This window comes from Mustela putorius, unplaced genomic scaffold (genome assembly GCF_011764305.1).
Source record: "Mustela putorius furo isolate JIRA1106 unplaced genomic scaffold, ASM1176430v1.1 tig00000835_pilon_pilon_pilon, whole genome shotgun sequence".
Classification (NCBI taxonomy): domain Eukaryota; kingdom Metazoa; phylum Chordata; class Mammalia; order Carnivora; family Mustelidae; genus Mustela; species Mustela putorius.
In genome coordinates this window covers 7,038,093-7,057,873 of record NW_025421492.1, presented here as the reverse complement: position 1 = coordinate 7,057,873, position 19,781 = coordinate 7,038,093, and the positions used below count along the sequence as shown (strand labels likewise).

General features: G+C 53.8%; 1 protein-coding gene across 1 annotated transcript; it reads right to left on the bottom strand.

The window, feature by feature from the left end:
• Nucleotides 1-2,888: 2,888 nt before the first annotated feature.
• Nucleotides 2,889-17,604, bottom strand: GALR1 (galanin receptor 1). Its single transcript, XM_004745659.3, has 3 exons — nucleotides 16,016-17,604; nucleotides 11,455-11,520; nucleotides 2,889-3,927 (listed from the first exon to the last, which is right to left on the bottom strand). The coding sequence occupies exons 1-3, from the start codon at nucleotides 16,679-16,681 to the stop codon at nucleotides 3,610-3,612; spliced, it is 1,050 nt and encodes a 349-aa protein (XP_004745716.1). The 5' UTR covers nucleotides 16,682-17,604; the 3' UTR covers nucleotides 2,889-3,609.
• Between the last annotated feature and the right edge of the window lie 2,177 nt (nucleotides 17,605-19,781).

Below are 19,781 nucleotides of genomic sequence, written 5' to 3'. Positions count from 1 at the left end.
TAGAAACTTTATCAAATCAGGCATAATTGCATCCTGTAATTGTTTCTTCCCAAGACAGTCAGTAACCATCAGCGTTTTAGGTCACTCGTGCTCTCTGTGGCTTTTTGACGTAAACGAGTCATTAACATCCACCTGACAAATAACCTAATACACAACATTTCTTCGTGGTCAAGAAGAACATGACTGCCTTATCTAGAAAGCCACTCACAAATCTAAAACCTGGGAGACATCTGCGGTCAGTGTAGATCAGATTTATACATTTTAGATGACAAGTTTCCAGAGGAAGTAGCCACATGGATTATTTACACAAATTACATGATTGTGTGGGTTAAGGACATGCTTTTAAGAATTTCCTTTAAGCAAGAACATGGTGAAGCCATCCGTCACCATATTTAATGCAAGGTGGGCTCAGCGGGAGCGTTTGGGGGTTTTGGGACTCACCAGCATCGGGGCATCTGCGGAAGGAGACGGAGGCCCAGGGGGGCTCCTCTCCCCGGCTCCCGAGAAGCCCGAGGGGGGCTTTCAGCTAACACTTGGGCGCTCCGAACCGCGCCGTCTCCACACGTCCGAGGCGCTGGGTCAGTGCCGTCCCCTGCCGGGCCCCAGGTGACAGCTGACTCACAAGCAGCTCGTAGCCCGAGGGGTTCCTGCAGCTCCCTCTGCACGCCTCCGTCTTCACCGTCACTCGGTGTAATGGAGTCCAAGGAGGGACTGCACGACGTCAGCATCACAGTCGAGAGCAGCCCGAGACGGCGTGGGCGGAGGAAGAGCAGGAGAGGACTGTTCCACGCTCAGTGGGCGCATCGAACAATGGCATTAAAAGCAAAACTGTGTGCCTCAGATGTCCAGAGAGCGGCCCGTGAGCAATGCACACGGTCAGAGCGGCAGAGAGCATCCACCGACGAGATCCGGGAAGGCGGCGCGGGAAAGGCTTCCCAACCACGCGCTGTTCTCAGTAGAAGAGTGACACCGGGCATGTACGTAAGGAGCTGCCAGCAATTTGGCTAATTAACCTCCCAGAGCCAGTCTCCAAATGGGAAAGCGAATGCCCAGAAAAATAACCACCATCTTGGGATGCTGAGGCACCAAATCTAAAGGAGAAAACTTCAATTTTCTTTGAAGTCCCCCTGCAAAACCTGGTTTCCAAGCAGCCCGACTTCAAAGGCAAATAGAGCATTTCTCCTGGAGTCCGGCTGTCGCAAGAGAAAGTGTGTCCGTGGGAGGCCGTCTTTATTTAGGGAGGGAAGCAAAGGCGTTTCTGATCTGGTCACACGGATGATGCGTTAGAGGAACCACCCCCCAGGAAGGAGACGCTCGGACACGTCTCCGGGCGACTGCAGTCTGTTACCGTCCTTCTGGAACTCCCCAGGCGGACAGCTTGACAGAGCAGCAGATCTTTGCGGGGCGTACGTGATCACCAGCATCGACATTTGCCGCACCGCGGCCACGGGTGCTCGGAAGACGACGACTGTCGACGGCAGGAGAAACGCCCGCTCCGACCCCAAGAGGAAGGGATCTGCATCTACCCTTGGCACCTGCGGGGCCTCCCAGGGACCAGCGATGACGCCAGGGATGCCTCTCGCTTCTGTCCTGCCAACAGCACGTGGGAAGGATCCAAAGAATCAGTGTGGGTCGGTAAATACGTCACGGGGCAGCACGACGCCCACAGGCTGCTTGCAAAACGCAACCTCGGGCCCTGTATTCTTCCTGCGCTTCCAGGTCTGTGTGGAGGAATCGGAGGAGGAAAACCGAGGAACGGCCGTAGTGTGGGAAGTCTTGGTCAGCCGGGCAAGGTCACAGGCAGCCAGGACCTCTGGCACTTCTCCTGCGGCTGTGTGAGTCGACACACAACCTGTTCAGCGTTTGCAACGGCAGCTTCAAGTCCCACAAAGCACATGAGGTATCTCCGTCGGGACACAATGTTTCCGCTGCTGTATTTAATAAAGTGCAAACAATGTCCACACACCAAGGACTTAAGCTGTTCTTTAAAAGACTCACACGCAGACACGCAACGGCTTTCCCAGCCATTAAACAGGACGCTCGTGATTGCCCATCCTGTCAAAGAACTTTCCCTCTTCTGGCTGGAGAGTCAGTTGTCCCATCGCGGACATAAACTCTGTTTGCTGGAGGAATATGACTACTGACGATCAATTCACAAGCTAAAGAAGTTAACATGCAAACACGTATATCGAGTTTTTTTCCTAAAATATGATATTTCATATGGAATCTTGATTTTACACAGGTGTACATTATGCTAAACCCTTTAAAAAAAAAGTCTTGTTGTTTTTGTATTCTCCTAAAACCTGTCCAAGTCTGAAAACTACTCTTCTAAGGTGGGATAATTTAATCTTTTCATCCCACTTTTTCACTGTAAACATAAACAAATATGAAGCTGTCATGAAAACTATTTGAAATTCAGCTAGTGATCATTTTAACCTCAAATTAACATTTCTGGAGAAGGCAATACTTGGGGAAAATGTGCATTTAACTTTACAAAGAATTTAATGAGAAAAGCATCTGTTTGTACAGCATGTGTCCCTGGGTATACCAGCCCCGAAATGTCACCCGAATCAACGTCAAGTATGCTCTCCGGGCGTGGCGTGCGCCTGCTGCACGCGGCTTACCAATCCTGACTTCTCTCCGGCCCCAGAGAAAGTACCTACACCGCATCCTCGCCGACTGATTTTTTTAACTCTGGTTCAGTTCCATTCAAGGCATAATGACCACCCCGGCAAGAAGATTTATGAAACGGCAGTGACCAGTTTCCTTTTCAAATCTTACTTGAAGCTTCCACTGTTAGAATACTTGCATTTGGCATTTTCCCCTGATATTTCTTCTTTTTTTCTTTTTTCTTTTTTTTTTTTTTTTTTTTTTTTTTTTTTTTTTTTTTTTTTGGTTAACTCTACAAAGTGTACATCACAGGATAGTTTAAAGGACGGCGCCCACAGCTGCCACCCCGAGTCGTAGGGCACTGCCCTGCTGGCCTCCGGGGATAGTTAACGGACCTCATGATCACACGCGGTTGCAGCTGGGCCCCAGAAACCCTGTTCCCTGTTTAAAGGTGGGAATAAACACAGCCTGAGCAAAGAAACTCGGCAAAGTCTCGCTTCCATTTAAGAGACGTGTCTGTGCAAATGGCCACAAAAATTAAATTCAGGTAAAACTTCCATCATGTGTCCATGATCATATCTTAAAACACACAGCTTAGAACATTACTTCTTCTCTTAAAATCGAAGAATAAACACATACATGTTTTTTTCTAAATAAATTTGGTTCATAATGCAGATTACCCGTATTCCCAACCATATTTATCGGTCCTGATCCTTTATCCTATGAAGACTTGAATGTGTCTAGGGAACTCTGTTGAACTTTCATTTCTGTAGAGGCATAAAACTAGTTGGTATTTTCTTTTGTTTTTGAAATAAAATGTAGAAGTAATCTTTACTAGACCGAGAGATTTCCTAAATGGACCAAAGCACTTTTTTTTTTTAAACCAAGTGGAATCGCATTAAAATGGACGGGTCATTGAGAGCATCGGGAGTTGCCCGCTTGCTCGCCATCGCTGTACGGTGACGTGCGCGGAAGCCCACAGCATCACCAGCACACTTCTCACACGTGGGTGCAGTTGGTGGACGGTGGGTTGTCCACCCGACTCCTGTTCTCTTTACCGTCACTAAGAGGCGAGGTGCCGCGAACGTGGCAGTGGAACACCTGCTTGTAGGCCTTCCTGAAATTCTCAGACAGAAAAGCGTATATGATGGGGTTCACCGAGGAATTGCTGTAGGCCAGGCAGTGGGCGGCGATTCTGAAGAGGAAGGAGGCGGGGGTCAGCGGGAAAACCCCGAACTCGGCCCAGAGATTGATGACGTGGTGCGGCAGCCAGGATATCCCGAAAACCACGACCACCACCAGAACGGTCTGCGCGGTCTAGAGGAAGAAGAGGGAGACACAGCACATGCGTCAGTTACCGCGGGAGGAGGACCCCGAGCTCCCCACGCGCTCTAAGGGCACTTCCTCTGCTCCGCCCTGGAGTCAGACGCGGATGCCTCCGTGCGGGCCGTGACTTCGCACCACGGTTTTGTTCAGGACTTGTCCAGGACCTCTGCGGGAATGACCGTCACGTATGGGAGACGCGTGTGGATTGCCGGAAGGGTATGCTGGGCCGTGGGACTCTAACTGTGCAGAGATTAAACACTGTGACTTTTAGACCGACAAAGCTCAGGGCACCCGCTGATGCAGAGTCACGGAGAGGCAGCTCGGGTGAGCGCTCGAACCCTCTCTGAATGGGGACTTCGACAGACCGCCTGTTTCTTTATCTCTCTTGGTTCTACAGTGAGAATCCCCACCACACGGATGCCTTCCAGACACATGTCTTAGTTTCTGTCTGGGGGTCAACTAGCCCCATTTTTTGGCTTGCGTAAAACCCTTCCCTTGCTCTCCTAAATCAGAAAACAGCTGGAGGCAGAGGCAGGCCCCACGTGTCTCCTCTGAGATTTGGACCAAACGGGATGGAAGAAGACCGCCCTGACTACAGACCTCAGCACGAGAGAGCCTTGCCTCCAGCTTCCTCTCTGCTCCCGCTCCGTGTGCGCTTTACCTCCTCAGTGGCCTGGCCTGGCCTGAGCCTCAGGACCGCCTTTCCTGTCTTTCACGGCAGCCCGTCTGGAACATGCTTGAAAGGCAACAACGACATAGTAACGCTGTGATTGGTTGGAAACACTCTACCTATGGCTTCAAACGAAAACGGGGTCTCTCAATATTTCTTAAACTAAAATGCAGCACAATCATCTGGCTCCTTCCTGAAAAATTTGCCCCTCCTGCAACAGGGTGGCTCAGGAGCCAAGCAGGGTCCTGCCTGCTAATGGTCACAGGGGCACCGGGAGAGGCACGGGCAACTGGGAATGTCACTGCCTGACCGCTGGCCATAGCAGGAAGCAGAGCCCGTCAGGATCACAGGTCTGGGATAAGAACGCTGAGATTCAGAATGGCCAAGACAGGTGCCTGGTGTTCCAGAGCCCAGCGCCAGGTTAGAGTGGGAAGCCCAGTCACGGGGTCCCAAACCCACGTTCTACCACTGAGACGGGAGAGAACCGCCTGCCGCCTGCCACATCGCGGTCAACCCCAGCTCCCTCTCTGCGCCACCACGCCGCCCCCCTCCACCCGGCTGCTGGGAAAGCAGAGCATCAGGGCCCGGGAGCAGACAATCAAAGCCTCAGAAGACACTGGTCACCTGGCCTTCAAGGAAGGCCAAGGAACCAAGCACGGATGTGTCCCCGCCCCCCCGGGTTTGGCTGCCCCAGCCCCCAGGTCACCACCAGCAGGGAAGGGGATCCGGAGGACATGAGAGACACAGGCTCTCAGCCCCTTGCTTGACGGTTACAATCTTCCCTTTCAGCCTGAGCCCCGGTTGCTTGAATGTGTGGATTGGAAACATGGACGTCTGGAGCACTGGTCACCGCAGCGGCCCCGACAGGCAAGGGCACCTCTCGCTGACCTCCCCGCCAGAGCCTCCCCTTGTGCACAGAGAGAAAGGCGACCAGCCGGAATGCGCGGATAAGGCGAAGGAGTGTTGGGAAGACAGGCAGAGACAGAAGGAAGGTTTAAGAGTGCGGGGACGCTCATTGCCACGTTCTCACACAGAGCAAGGGCAGGACGCAGGAGGCGGCTCCATCCTAGGACATCCCTGTCCCACCACAAATGGACATGCTGCCTCGAGCCCTGTCCCACCGGCCCCTCCCCCGCCCCACCATAGAGGCCAGACCCCCCAGGAGGGCAGCAGCGAGCCGCCCATGCCCACAGGACCCTTGCCAGCAGCAAACCCACAGGCAGCACACGTCCCTTAGAGACACGGGCTGGGGGACAGGCCCTCGGCGACCAGGTGGAGGCAGAGACGCTGGAGGAAGGTGGGATTTCAGGGCAGGCGCGTCAGGAGGGGCAGGGCTGCTCGTCTTCTCGAGGCCCTGTGGAGGGCGTGGAAGCCTGGCACTCCTGCTGGCCGTAATCTGGCTGTGCTTCCTTAGGGAAATGACGCAACCGCCCTGGGCCTCGACATTCTGCCCCGAGGAAATGATTCTCCCTGTGCCTCGTCCGTTCGAACACTTCAAACAACTTGGTGAACTCCGACAGCCTGTTTGCATAGGACAGCAGGATTACGGATCGAAGCCGCTCTACTGCAGGACACGCAAAGCAAACAAGAAATCTGTTCCCATACATTAGCAGACCGTCAGCGATCAGGGCACGTATCCATTAGCGTATGAGAGATTCCATTCCCAGATGATTTAATCAAAAACAATCGAGACATAATTATACCTATAAATAGAACAGAACACATTGTCTTCTTTCCAAGACAACGAGGACATCTCTCTCCTTCACCAAATGAACACCCGCTGCGTATCCCGTTTCATTGCTTCGTTCAGGACGTTTCTACCAAGGGCCAAGCTCAGGACAGATGCAGACCCGGCGGCTTCTTGATAAGATCGTAACATGTCACAGTCGCTAGGGCCGAGGTAATGTGCGTGGATATGGCGTGTTTTATGTGTGTGTGTGTGTTCGCGGTTCCTTCCAAAGTTACCTTTTCAGGTGATTCCTGGAACCGTGAACGAGGCTCTTCTCTTGGTCTCCCCACAGCCCTGAGTCCGAGAGGATCACAGTTTACAGTAGGTCTCAGGGAAGAAGACTTACTGGGCCTGAACATAAAGTCGACGCACTATGGAAGGCTGTTCCCAGAAGGAGAGAGGACGCTCGTCCGCAGGCACCGCGCTCAGGCGCGCCCCTCACAGCCGTCCCGGGCTCTCCCTGCCCGCGGAGCATCTGCCCCCCAGAGCTGACGCCGCCGCAGCGGCCATCCGCACGGCGCCCCGCACGTGGGCCGGGTCCCCGGTCCCGAGCCCCAGCGACCGTCGGGCTCAGGTGTCCTGGTGTCACTGCAGCCACGAGCTTGTCTTCCTCGGTCTCCCTCGTGCAGGTGCCTGCGGACCCCGGCCCAGCTGAGGGGATGCGGCTGCCGGAAGGGGCCCCCACGGCAGAACGGCGGCCTCCGTCACTACCGGTGGCGTCCAACTCCGAACCCGGGTGGCAGCAGCAGCTCTGGTCGGAATAACGCACCGGACGCTCCCAGACCCCAGACAGCTCACATGTCCGTCCTCACCCCAGACACTGCCTGTGAAAACCCAGGCCTCTGAGTGCCCCCACGTGCGGTGCGGATGGTGAGGGCACCAGACACCTCCCCAGCAGGAATGTACCAGGAACCCGCCTGTCCTCAGCGCTCCGTGGGTTTGAGGAACCAGTGGTGAAGCCCATAAAAGCCGCAACAGAAGCCCATGACCTTCCCCATCTCCGATTACAGGGAACCCTGTCTCTTCCGTGTGGACGGCCGGAGGCTGAACCTTGCTTTTTCCTCCGAAGGACTCGGGGAAGCTCCTGGCTCTCCTGCTGTTTGAAACGTCTGCGTGCTGCGGGAGAATTCCCCTCTGTGGAGAATGACGCTGTGTTTCCTCTCTTAGGTGATGTCATTTCTTCGAGCGTCACTGCCGTCGTCCGAGATGGGGTTCCGCGGCCTCTGCGACTGCCCTGGTTCCTCCGGGAGCCGATCGAATCCCCGCGCTAACGGTTCACACAGAGCAAGGCCTCCCTTAACGCCATACACAAAAGATCTGTACAAACTCGTTACCCTTGAGACTGGGTATTCATAACCTTGGTTTTTGGTTTTTGTTTTTTGTTTCCTGCTTTTTTTTTTCTTTTGCTCTTTCTACCAACAGTATCTAAAAACGATTACTCCCTGTTCCTCCTGTGAGACGTGCCTGGTCAAAGTCGCCTGTTCTTCCCAGAATCTTACTCCCGATGCGTGTAACGGGGCTTAGCCGGGAAGAAAACCGCGGCCAGAAGAAGAGAACACGGAAAGCGCGTCCTACATGTGTAAACGGCGACCGCGCGCTTGCGGGGTTCCCGGGGGGGCGGGGGGCAGGCGCTGGACGACCCCTGGGTCGGGCGTCCAGGAGCCTCTCGTCTCCCCTGTGACTGCGCACACCCGGGGCCGCCCGGCCTGCGCCTCCCTCCGAGTCCGGCCTCCGCGTCCACCCACCTCGTGCGGCCGAGCCTCCCACCACCGCAGGCTCCACGCGCTGCTGCTGCGGGGGTCTCGTCCTTCCTGGGGGTCCCGCACACATGCGGAGTAGCCATTCCGCGTCTTCGTCCGGGAGGGCCTCGCCCTCCGCCCCACGACCGACCGACCACCTGCACCTGCGCGCAGGGCCCTGGCGAGGCCGGAGGCGGCCGGAGGCCCGGGGCTGCGCCCGCCTGGAGAAGCAGGTCTGCGGACGGCGCACCCGAGCGGAGGGACCCAGAGCGCCTGTCTCGGGCAGTGCCGGGCGCCACGACCGCGGGAACATCTGTCTCGGGCAGTGCCGGGCGCCACGACCGCGGGAACATCTGTCTCGGGCAGTGCCGGGCGCCACGACCGCGGGAACATCTGTCTCGGGCAGTGCCCGGCGCCACGACCGCGGGAACATCTGTCTCGGGCAGTGCCCGGCGCCACGACCGCGGGGAACATCTGTCTCGGGCAGTGCCCGGCGCCACGACCCGCGCGGGAACATCTGTCTCGGGCAGTGCCGGGCGCCACGACCGCGGGAACATCTGTCTCGGGCAGTGCCCGGCGCCACGACCGCGGGAACATCTGTCTCGGGCAGTGCCGGGCGCCACGACCGCGGGAACATCTGTCTCGGGCAGTGCCGGGCGCCACGACCGCGACCGCGGGAACATCTGTCTCGGGCAGTGCCGGGCGCCACGACCGCGGGAACATCTGTCTCGGGCAGTGCCCGGCGCCACGACCGCGGGGGAAACATCTGTCTCGGGCAGTGCCCGGCGCCACGACCGCGGGAACATCTGTCTCGGGCAGTGCCCGGCGCCACGACCGCGGGAACATCTGTCTCGGGCAGTGCCCGGCGCCACGACCGCGGGAACATCTGTCTCGGGCAGTGCCCGGCGCCACGACCGCGGGAACATCTGCTCCAGCGTCTCTCGCAGACTCGCCCTCCCCTCCCCCACCTCCCTGCCCTGACCCTCTTCCGACCCGGCCCTGCACCGCCCGGCCGCCTCGGGCTCAGACACGGGCACGCGCAGCACCTCGGCTCGGACACGGGCACGCGCACCACCTCGGCTCGGACACGGGCACGCGCAGCACCTCGGCTCGGACACGGGCACGCGCAGCACCTCGGCCCCACACCTTATGTGTTCTCCACAAACCAGGAGGAAATTAAAAGCATGTAAAGAGCTCTGACCTCTGCTCAGGGGCTTTAAGGGTCAGAGGCTCTGCGGAGGGACGAGAGCGCCTCCTTCCCGCCTCCGGACGCTGCACTCCTATGAGAAGAACGACATTTACGCACGTGCACGTGACAGGCTCGCATACACGTAAACGTAAAATAAAGGCGTGTATGTGTATATGTACGCGTGCGTGCATGTGTACGCGTGCGTATGTGCACGCAGGAGTGTACACATCGGTACACGCGTACGCACATGTGCACGTACATGTGATCTACAATACATGCGACATACGTGTGCGGTGCACACGTGCACGTATAATCGTGTATTTACACGTACATACACACATTTTATGTACACACAGAAAATACACATAACACATACACACGCGTATCTAACCTACAACGCACACAAGCGTATACACACGCGTATGTACATCCATCCCATACACACGTGAATCTACAAAACTGAACACAGAAACTGTTCCACTAGTCCGTAGAGATTTTCTCTGTAATGCACAAGCTTTTCCAATTATTTCCTACACCATCTATTTTCATTCTTTCCATGGCCTGGTTCCTCGCGGGGATTTCCACCATTTCTCTGCAACACTTCCCAAATACAGGGACTGACAGTAGCCACTGCCCACAGAGAAGGGGCAGCCAGTACGAAGGAAGGGTCTGATTGCCGCACTAATAAGCCCGCGGCATGACCCAGTGGCATCACTTGGCGGGAGTTCGGCAGGCCAGGTCCTCCCGCTGAGGCTCCCTGGCCTCCCCTGAGCTCAGCTCGGCTGTGCCCCTGCAGGGCTGCTGCAGAGGACCCCACCCCCTTCCTGTCCCGTGGGTCAGCTCCCTCCCCCAGAGGCCAGGGCCTCTATAAATAACTATCCCAGGGGAAATGACAAACAATTCTTAATTGTTTGTAATGAATCATTTTCTTGGAGACGCGTGGCTCAGAGGACAAACTAAAAGGGAGACTAAAATGATGGAAATAGCCCAGCACAACAGCATCCCTGAAGACAGGAGGAAAGCACCAGCTTTAGCCATGACTCCATTCACACAAGGGAACGCTCTGTCGATAACATCAAATAAAACCTACATGACCCTGAAGACGTAGGACGGATCAGCGGATGAAAGAGAAGGGAGTCTGCTGGCTTAGGCTGCGGTCTCTGTTCCTCAGCAGTTAGCATCGCGTAAACACTCCATGACCGTATCTGGAAGGCAGGCTACATGGCCGCCTTTTCGCCCGGTTCCTACCACTGCTTCTCACCGAGTCTGAGAGCAGCATGTTTGCAACCATATTGTAAACAAGGCAAGTCAGGAAGAGTGGTGCTCTAAGTAGAATTCTTAAATATAAATATGATTAAACTATTATTTCTGCCAATTATGCACACTTGAACAACGTCCATATTTAGAAGGACAAACAAGGTGCTCTGCGGTGTTAGGACTAATACTTGTGGGTAAAATGCCTGCCGATAATCTCCTGCCTAAGCATCTTGTCCGATACTCTTCTTGTACTTTGTAACATCAGAGGTTCTACAGATACTGTGTAAGAGTTAGATTCATCCTGACTCGTGGCGTAGTTTTCTCTCAGAATGGGAGCTGTGATAAATACCAGGATGTTAGATGCTTTACTATGACTCAGGAGAAGCTTATTTACATCAGGATGCAGAGATGAGAAAGCCAAAAGTGGGTAGAAGTCCCCTTGGGGCCCCTCCCCCATCTCCCCTGAGGACGAGTGTCAGCGTCAGTCCAGAAGGAAGAGAGGGCAACGTGTCTAAATTTGGGTCTTAGGAAAGAGATTAAAGTAACATTCTCTGAAAAGACAGTAAGCCAGAGCCTCCTGGAATCACGTCACCAATGGTGAATACACAGTAAAATGGTTTGGGGCAAATTATGGATGTCAGCAACTCTACCCTCTGTCCCAATCAACCCAGAACACACCTCCTAAAGAGAATCCAAAGAAACCACCTGTTTCCTCACCTCTCCAAACCTCCCTCTACGTTTGCATGCAGCATCTGGTCCCCTGCGATGCCCTCCCCGGCTGACTTCCCATCCCTACCCTGTGCCTCAGGGTCGGAGGCTCCTTTCAAACGTCTGTACCAAGGAACCTAAGTGTCACAGGCAGGGTGGGTACAAGGATAATTAGGAACGAAAGTGAACTGAGCTCTGGAATGTGACATATAGAATACAGAGGTACCTTTTTCTTTGATGCTTCCGACTTCTTCGACATGTTCTTCAACTTCTTATGCAAGTGATTCAGGACCTGGGAAACACAGATTAATAAAACCGTTGGCCTCATGCCCACACTTCCTTGTCTGTTTTGCATGAACAATTCTTGCCATTCTGACCTAGCGATCACATTGCTTATAAAATCTTATAAACCCACTCGAATCAAAAGGCACAAAAGGTGCCAAAGTAGCAATGCGTGCCACCTGCCACCTGCCACCGTTTCTCTAAGACTCAGGAGGATCCAGGGACAGTCTGTGGTCACAGCATCTGTTTGCAGAGAAACTCTGGGCCTATGTGGCTCCGGGGTTTTGTCCACAAAGTGCCAAACTGCTCCTATGTACACATCCTCACTGGTCTATCTTGCACCTCAATTTCCTCAGTATTCTCCATCTCAGCCATCACCGTGTCCCTGCTGTCTGTCGAGAGCAGTGCCAATCCCAGATATGTGGAAAGACCAGAGATCTCCGTCCACTGCACCATCCAACGGGGAAAGCAGGCAAGTGAGCAAAGCAAGGTGATGTAATCTGAGAGTTTTCCCGTGAGGCCGATGCTTGCGTCCACTGATTCCTTCTGTGTTCCTGTCGTGGGCCCCTTACCGCAAATTCCCCCCCACCTGCTTCCCTTGAGTTCTTTATTCTAATTCTGCCCACCGTGCCGTGCATTTGGACAGATCACATGTGGGGGACTCAGCCTCTCCGGGGATTTGTAGAGGGTTTAGCAAAGTTTCACAGTTAACTTCCCTGTCCGAGGATCTCCTGAGAGATACTGGTTTTGTTCATCAGGGGAACTGTTTTTGCCTTTTCTTGCCAGTGTCATACTCAGGAGAAATGATGTATAACACTCGGGTTATACAGGAATTTACAACATAAGCTCGGTCTTACACAACAAATTAACCTTGCAGACTCATATGGGGGTCATTGTTATACACCATCTGAGTGAACATCTAAGGAAAAACTAACCTGTGGATGGCTGAGGGCTTTGGGTCATCCGTAGTTTGCCAACTGAGGCTTGGAGAGAAGTAGAAACTATGTTCCAGACCCTTTCTGGTTTCCCTCCAGCACCTCGGCATGGAAATACTGCGATCAATTTGGACTTACTGCAGAAGTCTGCTGCATTCAGCGAGACATGGGATTTCTAGAGTGACCAGTGATGCCCTAATTAAGAAACTACAGGATTTATCTACCAACGTCATGAGCTCTAAGGTAGTTAAGCAGACATTGCTGTGGTGCGAATTTCTGACTCCAAATTCTCAGCCCTACTGAGTCACTTCTCACGCCCTGCAGTGGCTTAGCGTCACCTCCAACAAGATGAGCCTTTCTCTTAGTGCAGTAACATTTAGGGTCACTTTCAATACATTGATGATAGATTACATAACGGTTCTGCCAGCAGAAACTGGGACTCCAGGGACCGAACGTAAGAGCTTTTGCAGGATCTTGTCTGGGGAGGATGGGCCTAGTGAGTTTCCTTGTTGGCAGTCTTCCCAGCAAGGGACCACAGGAAAACACTGGTCATTAAGGATGAGAGGCAAGAAGGGAGAACAGGGGACAGGCAACAAAACAAAACCAGAAAGGGGCACCGAGAGGGGTGGCCAAACAGAAAAGTGAAATGTCATCTGCTTCATAATGCTGCCTGAGGGTCTGTTCCCTCCTCCAACAAATTCATTGCATCCATCTCAGTGGCTTCCAGCCATCTGTGGAATGTTGTTGAATGGCCAATGGAGAAAATACCCTAATAGTTTTCTTCAGTTTCCCTTCAATAGCCCATACTGTGAGCACACACTGATATGTTAGAATGCATATATTGATGTATACATTTGATGAGGTCTTGTCATCAAAGGTAGCATGATGGGTTCTCATTGCATTTCTTTAAAAGATGGTGATGTCATGATGGTATCACTCTGTGATTCTATATGTTTAGCAGTGTGTGTAGGAGGCACACATTCAAACCTGAGCCAAGGTCACCTTGGGCACCAGATATCTCTGGGGATGTAAGAAAATTTGGCAGGTAGGCACATGAAGAGTGCCTGACCCCATGTCAGATGGCAGATGTCCTGAACAAGAATTCCCTCCAAGGGAAGAGAAGCGGGGTCAGCCCATGCAAAAGGGAGCACCACAAGCACACGCCAGCCTGGGCATTCTGTGTGTTTCTCAGGGACAATTAGGCACAAACTGTTCTATACAAAGTCGTAAGTTTTGGGGAGTAGACAGCAAGGCTAGAATGCAATTTCCTCGTCGAGTTAAAAAAAAGGGGAGGGAGTGTAATCTCAGGTGACTCTTCAGTCAATTGTGATTTTCGTGGTGGTCATCAGTCCTGGGCCCCGGAGAAACAGCTAACCCCGAACCTAACATTCAGGAAGAAGAATTGCTGACCAGACAGCGTTCCTTGATGATGGAGGCAAAGAGAAGCAGCTAGAAAGCAACACGTAAGCTCTTCTTCAAGCCCTGGAATGAATCTGCAAATATTATCTTGAATTTAAAAGAAATTTCCAGTTATGCTTAACAGCAAACTATTTCCATGTAAAAAGTGCCCCAATGCATTGCATTTGTTGAAATTTTTAAAACTGTTTTGAAACTGTGCCCTATGTGTCACTTTTATAACTTCTCAGATGACAGAAATGTAGCCTAATTTTTCCTAAAAGTTTGCCCAGTCATTTTCATCAAGAAGGGGGGGTGAACCATGAGAGACTATGGACTCTGAAAAACAGTCTGAGGGGTTTGAAGTGGTGGTGGGGTGGGAGGTCGGGGTACCAGGTGGTGGGTATTAGAGAGGGCACGGATTGCATGGAGCACTGGGTGTGGTGCATAAACAATGAATACTGTTATACTGAAAATAAATTAAAAAAAAAAAAAAAAGAAGAAGATCCGGAAACTTTGGAGAAGTGAAAGAAGAGTACGCTTCAGCTCTGCTTCAGGTGATTATGAATCCACCACCAAATATTCTAAGAACACTTCTAGTCCTGAGCTTCATGCCCCCAAGGTCCTCCCTCAGAGACTGGAAACTGCCTTAAAACCCTTCCTGAACCATCTATCAGCTTCATAACATGGGTCAGTTGCTTTGCTCCTCCCAAACCCTTTCCTTGATGCTCCCCCTGACAGGCTTGTGCAGACCGAGTGAGACAGTTGCTCAGGCTGAGCACTGCACTAGTAGAACCACATTTTTTTTCTTTTTCTTTTACATTTGGAGAAGGTTAAGTGAATACACCAGCTAGTTCCACAAAGAGCTAAGCCACAGCTATCTTCCAAATGCTCCATCTTGAGCCATCTCCTCCATGTTTCTTTATATATAACCCTTTGAGGCTGGCTGTCCTTTCAAATATCCAAAACTCTAAGCATTCAAACAGACATAACTCTACATAGATGATATGGGGCAGAGGAAAACAGAAACCAGGGAGCTTAGAGTGAACACTCTTGCTGAGAAAAATACTTTATGAATTGAATGTAAGTAAGTGTTGCCTCTGTGATCTGCTTACTCATGGACCCAGAGTCACTGCCTTATCAGGGACAGAAAGAGAGGCAGAGAAAGATGAAAATAAAACCCTGGGAAATTCAGAAGTTGGCTAGGATGTTGTCTGGTGATGACACTCCCAGAATATGTTGGGGGGCTGGGGTTTACCCCCAGGAACTGCTATCACGTGATTAAATGTATATTCTTACTCAAGCACAAACAAGTGTATCCAGAAAGTTGAAGACTGATCAGCATGATAATCTTCAAACCCCAGTGTTATTAAGTTTGCTGAGCTCTGCCATGCTATGTGAAGGGGGGGGGGGGGGGGGTGGAGCAATTTTCCTGGTAAGGATGGAGAGGTCGCTGGACCAGAGGCGTCACTAAGGGGACTCCGGAGGGGAGTTAGGGAGTTAGTCCTGAACCACTTCATGTTGTCTACACAACCCTTCTTAAGAGAACTGAAACCCGTCCATCCAAGTCTCTGGAGACGAAGGTCAAGATATTGTGAAGAAATAGTCTTTTAGCACTGGGGTTTATCAAGCTTAAGCCTCCAGTAAAATACAGTTTGCTCTCTGTTGCCAGGACAGCAGCTTTGCAGCCTGGGAAAGGGACCTGGGAGACCCCTGAGCACTGGAGGGGAGCGCGGGGGACGGGGCACCTGGCGGAGCTCACCTCCCTTGCTCCGATTGGATCCCGCGGTCCCCGGTGTGAGTGGCTAAAACTGGGGGACATCCCTCTGCAGAGAGCTGGTCCCCCAAGGGACAAACTCAGGATCCAGGGCTGTGCTGGCAGGAGGGCAAGGGGAGGCGGGACCTCAGGGAAGTGACCTGCCAACTTTCCGCGGTGGTTTCCAGAGGCCAAGTGACTTTCTCAAGCACTCTCTCAAACACCATCCACCCCAGCGGTGGTGGCCGCTGCTGCGGAGAGGGCGAAGGGGAGTGTTCTCACCCAAGGTGCCCAGAAAACTGGAGCTGGGGAGGGCAAAGGGGCTCCTAGAGGGGCGCATCGACACAGGAGCTACCCCAGGCCCGGAGCCCTGCCCCCCCCCCCCCCCCCCTGCCCCTGCCCGCCACCTGTGTGCCCACCTTAGCATAGCAGAAGCAAATGAGCAGAAGCGGCAGCAGGTAACCGAAGACAAACGTGCACACCACGTAGGCCTTCTTGTGGCCCTGGTTGGGCCACTGCTCCCAGCAGAAGGTCTGGTTGCTGACTTCCCAGTGGAAGAGGCGGTGGTGGTAGGCCACGGGCAAGGCCATCGCGATGGACAGCGCCCAGATGAAGCCCAGGCCCAGCAGCGCATTGCGGGACACCCGCAGGGAGGAGGAGCGCCGAGAGTGCACGATGGCCACATAGCGGTCCACCGACATCGCGGCCAGGGTGAAGATGCTGACCAGCATGGAGACGGTGAAGAAGTAGTGGATGAACCTGCAGATGAAGGCGCCCAGCACCCAGGTGGGCAGCGCGTACACCGTGGCCTGGAAGGGGATACAGAAGAGCAGGTAGGCCAGGTCGGCGATGCTCAGGTTGAGAATGAACAGGTTGGTGGTGCTGCGCGGCTTGCCCGGCTTGCTGCGCGCCAGCACGGTGATCACCAGGCTGTTGCCCAGCACGCCGAACGCGAAGATCAGGCCGAACAGCACCAGCGTGACGAAGTTCTCCACGCCGACGCCGAAGAGCGGCCTGGGTTCCGGGGCGGGGGGCTCGGGCCCGCTTGCGTTCCCCTCGCTGAGGTTCCCGGCCGCGAGCTCCATGGTGCGCGGGCGCCCAGGCGCGCCGACGACGGTGCCTGCTAAGGAAGACTCCGGAGGACGCGGGGTGTCCCGATCCCAGCACGCAGAGGGCGAGTTTCCGATCCTGAGGCTCCGGGATGGGCACGCACCCTGCGGCTGAGCCTCCTGCCACCGTCTTTGCGCGGTGCCGCCCGCGAGGAGCCCAGATCCGTACCTTCCCGGGAGGGGGTGACAGTCCCGGGAGCGCGGGGTTCCCTCTGCCCCGGGCGCCGCTGCCTTCTGCGTGGCCGCCAAGACGGGGAAGAGAGACCCGCCAGGGCAGCTGCAGAGGTGGAGGGACCCCTCCGCGCCTTACCGCTCCCTGGTCCCTGCCGGCCGCTTCCCTCGGGCCGGGAGTGGCTTTCGCCTGCACCTGTTGCTGGGACCTCTCCCTTCCCGCGGCGCTCCCGGGGCACAGTCCGCCCGATGCAGCGCTCCGCACAGCTCGCCGAGAGGGCTGCCCGCGACTACAAGCCGGCGGCGCCTGGTCTCCCCGCGCAGTTTTTGCAGGGATTCCAAGTGATCGCTCTCCAGGCGCTTTCCTGAGGGCTGACCGGGGGGGGTTGCTCCAGAACCTCTGTGTCGCAGCTGAGACGTAGAAAACAGCCGGCTGAAATCCGAGCCTCTGGGGGCCTCTCCTGTCCCCCCAGAAGTCCCAGCGCGCGCAGAGGCTGCAGGAGTCCTAAAGGGCTGGGTCGCCGCCCACCGCCTGGCTGGAATCAGACGCGCGCTAGCCTCTGCAGGGTGCGGACCTGCGTGGGTCCAGCGAAGGCGGCGGCTGCCGGGTGCAGCACAACCAGGGGTGCCCAGCGGAGCGGAGCGCGCTCTAGCGCGCGCCGGGCGGGGAGGCAGTGGGGCGCGCAGCCTCCTCGTCCACCAGCGCCGCTCATCTTTCTCACTTCTGGGGAGGCTGTCCCTGAAAGCGCTCCCCGCCCCAGGAATTAAATCCCCTAGAAATCAGTGATTGGCGCTGCAGCCTGGAGTTTAGTAAAACCTCTAACCCGCCCTCACCCTCCCCACCGCTAGGGAGGAACTAAGATAAAACATGAATGGTCTCTTTGCCTTGTCATTATAAACGTCTAAAATATTACAGGAGTCCTGTGCACACCAGCCAGCTTTCAGTCAGTTTTGCTCTGTGTTTCTTATCTGAGTGGCATAAGCAGACGAACTGACACAACATATCTGTGAGGTGGAAGGAACACGGTTACACCACAGCCCGAGAGGGGGAGAGCAGTGAGTCAGCGTGCCCCTGGTGTGCCATCTTGCCCCTTCCCAACTGGAGAGCTGAAATGGATTTGTTAATTTGCAGTGTTGGTATAAGGTGTCTCTGTTCCCCTCCAAGACCCCGGTATGCTGCCACTCTCCAAATGATGACTGAGGGTCCTTTACGTGCCAGACACAGGTCACAGCCCTGCAGTGTGACACAAAGATTACTTGGAGAACAAGTGAAGGCACAAGGCTGAGGCTTGGAGAGTGGGGGAAGCAGGTGGCAGGGAATCCCCCTCTCCTGGGCCTCACCTGTTCCCTCTGCTTCATTTGCGGGAAGACCCTGAGGCTGCTCACTGACCGTCCACCATACAGCAAGTGCCCATACTCAGTGTTCCTTCTAGCATCCGCATGCATCTCCCAGAGGACGCAGTTGTGTTTAAGTAACTTACGTAGCAGAGTATGTTGCTAAATCAAGAAGACCCTTACCTTCCCTAGAAGGTAGCTCCAAACCTTGCCCATCCATTGCTTTTCTCCCCAAGGGGTTGTGGGCCCTACACGGTCATGGGACCCTGTGTTGGACAGCTCCCTTACACTGGAAGTCATTTGTAATCATATTTGGGAAAGGGACGTGCTGTGTGTTACAGGCCCTGTCGCTCAAGGACAGCTGGCCGGTAGACAGCCCCAGGGTCCCAGCCCACCGAAGGTTTCATCCATCTCCGTGTGGCTTTGTTTCTGCTCTGGAGAATTCAGCTACTTTGTCGCTCTTCTGTGGACAATGTGACTTTCTTCTCAATTTGTGATACCTTCTTATCATTGGTTTTTGGTCATTTCACAGTGATGGTTGTCACTGTTCCTTCTTCTTGGCACTTGCTGAATTTCTGAGGCTGGAAATTCATGTTTCATCACTCTTGGAGAATTCTTGGCCATTAGTTCGTAAATGTCGGCTTTCCCCATTTGGGACATCGTCTCCTCCAGGACTCCGAGACACGTGAGCGGGGCCTTTTTGCTCTCTTGCTCTGCACGTCTGCCTTGCTCCTGCATGCTTGACGCACTCGCCATCCGTGCCGATGGATTGTTTTTTCTTGGGCTGTACACCTCTCACTGCACTATTTTCTCTCAAGTTCTGATCTTTCCTTCCAAATTCACGGGACACTTTTTTAATTTTGTTTTTGTTTTTGTTTTTGTTCTCTATATTTTATTCCTTATCTTTTTTACTAATTTATTTTCAGCGTCACAGTATTCATTGTTTATGCACCACACCCAGTGCTCCATGCAATCCGTGTCCTCTCCAATACCCACCACCTGCTACCCCGACCTCCCACCCCCCTGCCTCTTCAAAACCCTCAGATTGTTTTTCAGAGTCCATAGTCTCTCATGGTTCACCTCCCCTTCCAATTTCCCCCAACTCCCTTCTCCTCTCTAACACCCCTTGTCCTCCATGCTATGTGTTATGCTCCACAAATAAGTGAAACCATATGATAATTGACTCTCTCTGCTTGACTTATTTCACTCAGCATCATCTCCTCCAGTCCCGTCCATGTTGCTACAAAAGTTGGGTATTCGTCCTTTCTGATGGAGGCGTCATACTCCATAGTGTATATGGACCACATCTTCCTTATCCATTCGTCCGTTGAAGGGCATCTTGATTCTTTCCACAGTTTGGTGACTGTGGCCATTGCTGCTATAAACATTGGGGTACAGATGGCCCTTCTTTTCACGACATCTGTATCTTTGGGGTAAGATAAAATCCAGCACCCATTCCTGATTAAAACGCTTCAAAGTATAGGGATAGAGGGAACATTCCTGAACTTCATCAAATCTATCTATGAAAGACCCACAGCAAATATCATCCTCAATGGGAAAAAGCTCGCAG

Coding starts and splice junctions, on each gene's coding strand:
- GALR1 (XM_004745659.3), bottom strand. CDS start 16,681: ATGGAGCTCGCGGCCGGGAACCTCAGCGAGGGGAACGCAAGCGGGCCC. Junction 11,521..16,015: donor TTTGCTTCTGCTATGCTAAG/GTGGGCACACAG, acceptor TGTGTTTCCCAG/GTCCTGAATCACTTGCATAA. Junction 3,928..11,454: donor CGGAAGCATCAAAGAAAAAG/GTACCTCTGTAT, acceptor TTCTTCCTCTAG/ACCGCGCAGACCGTTCTGGT.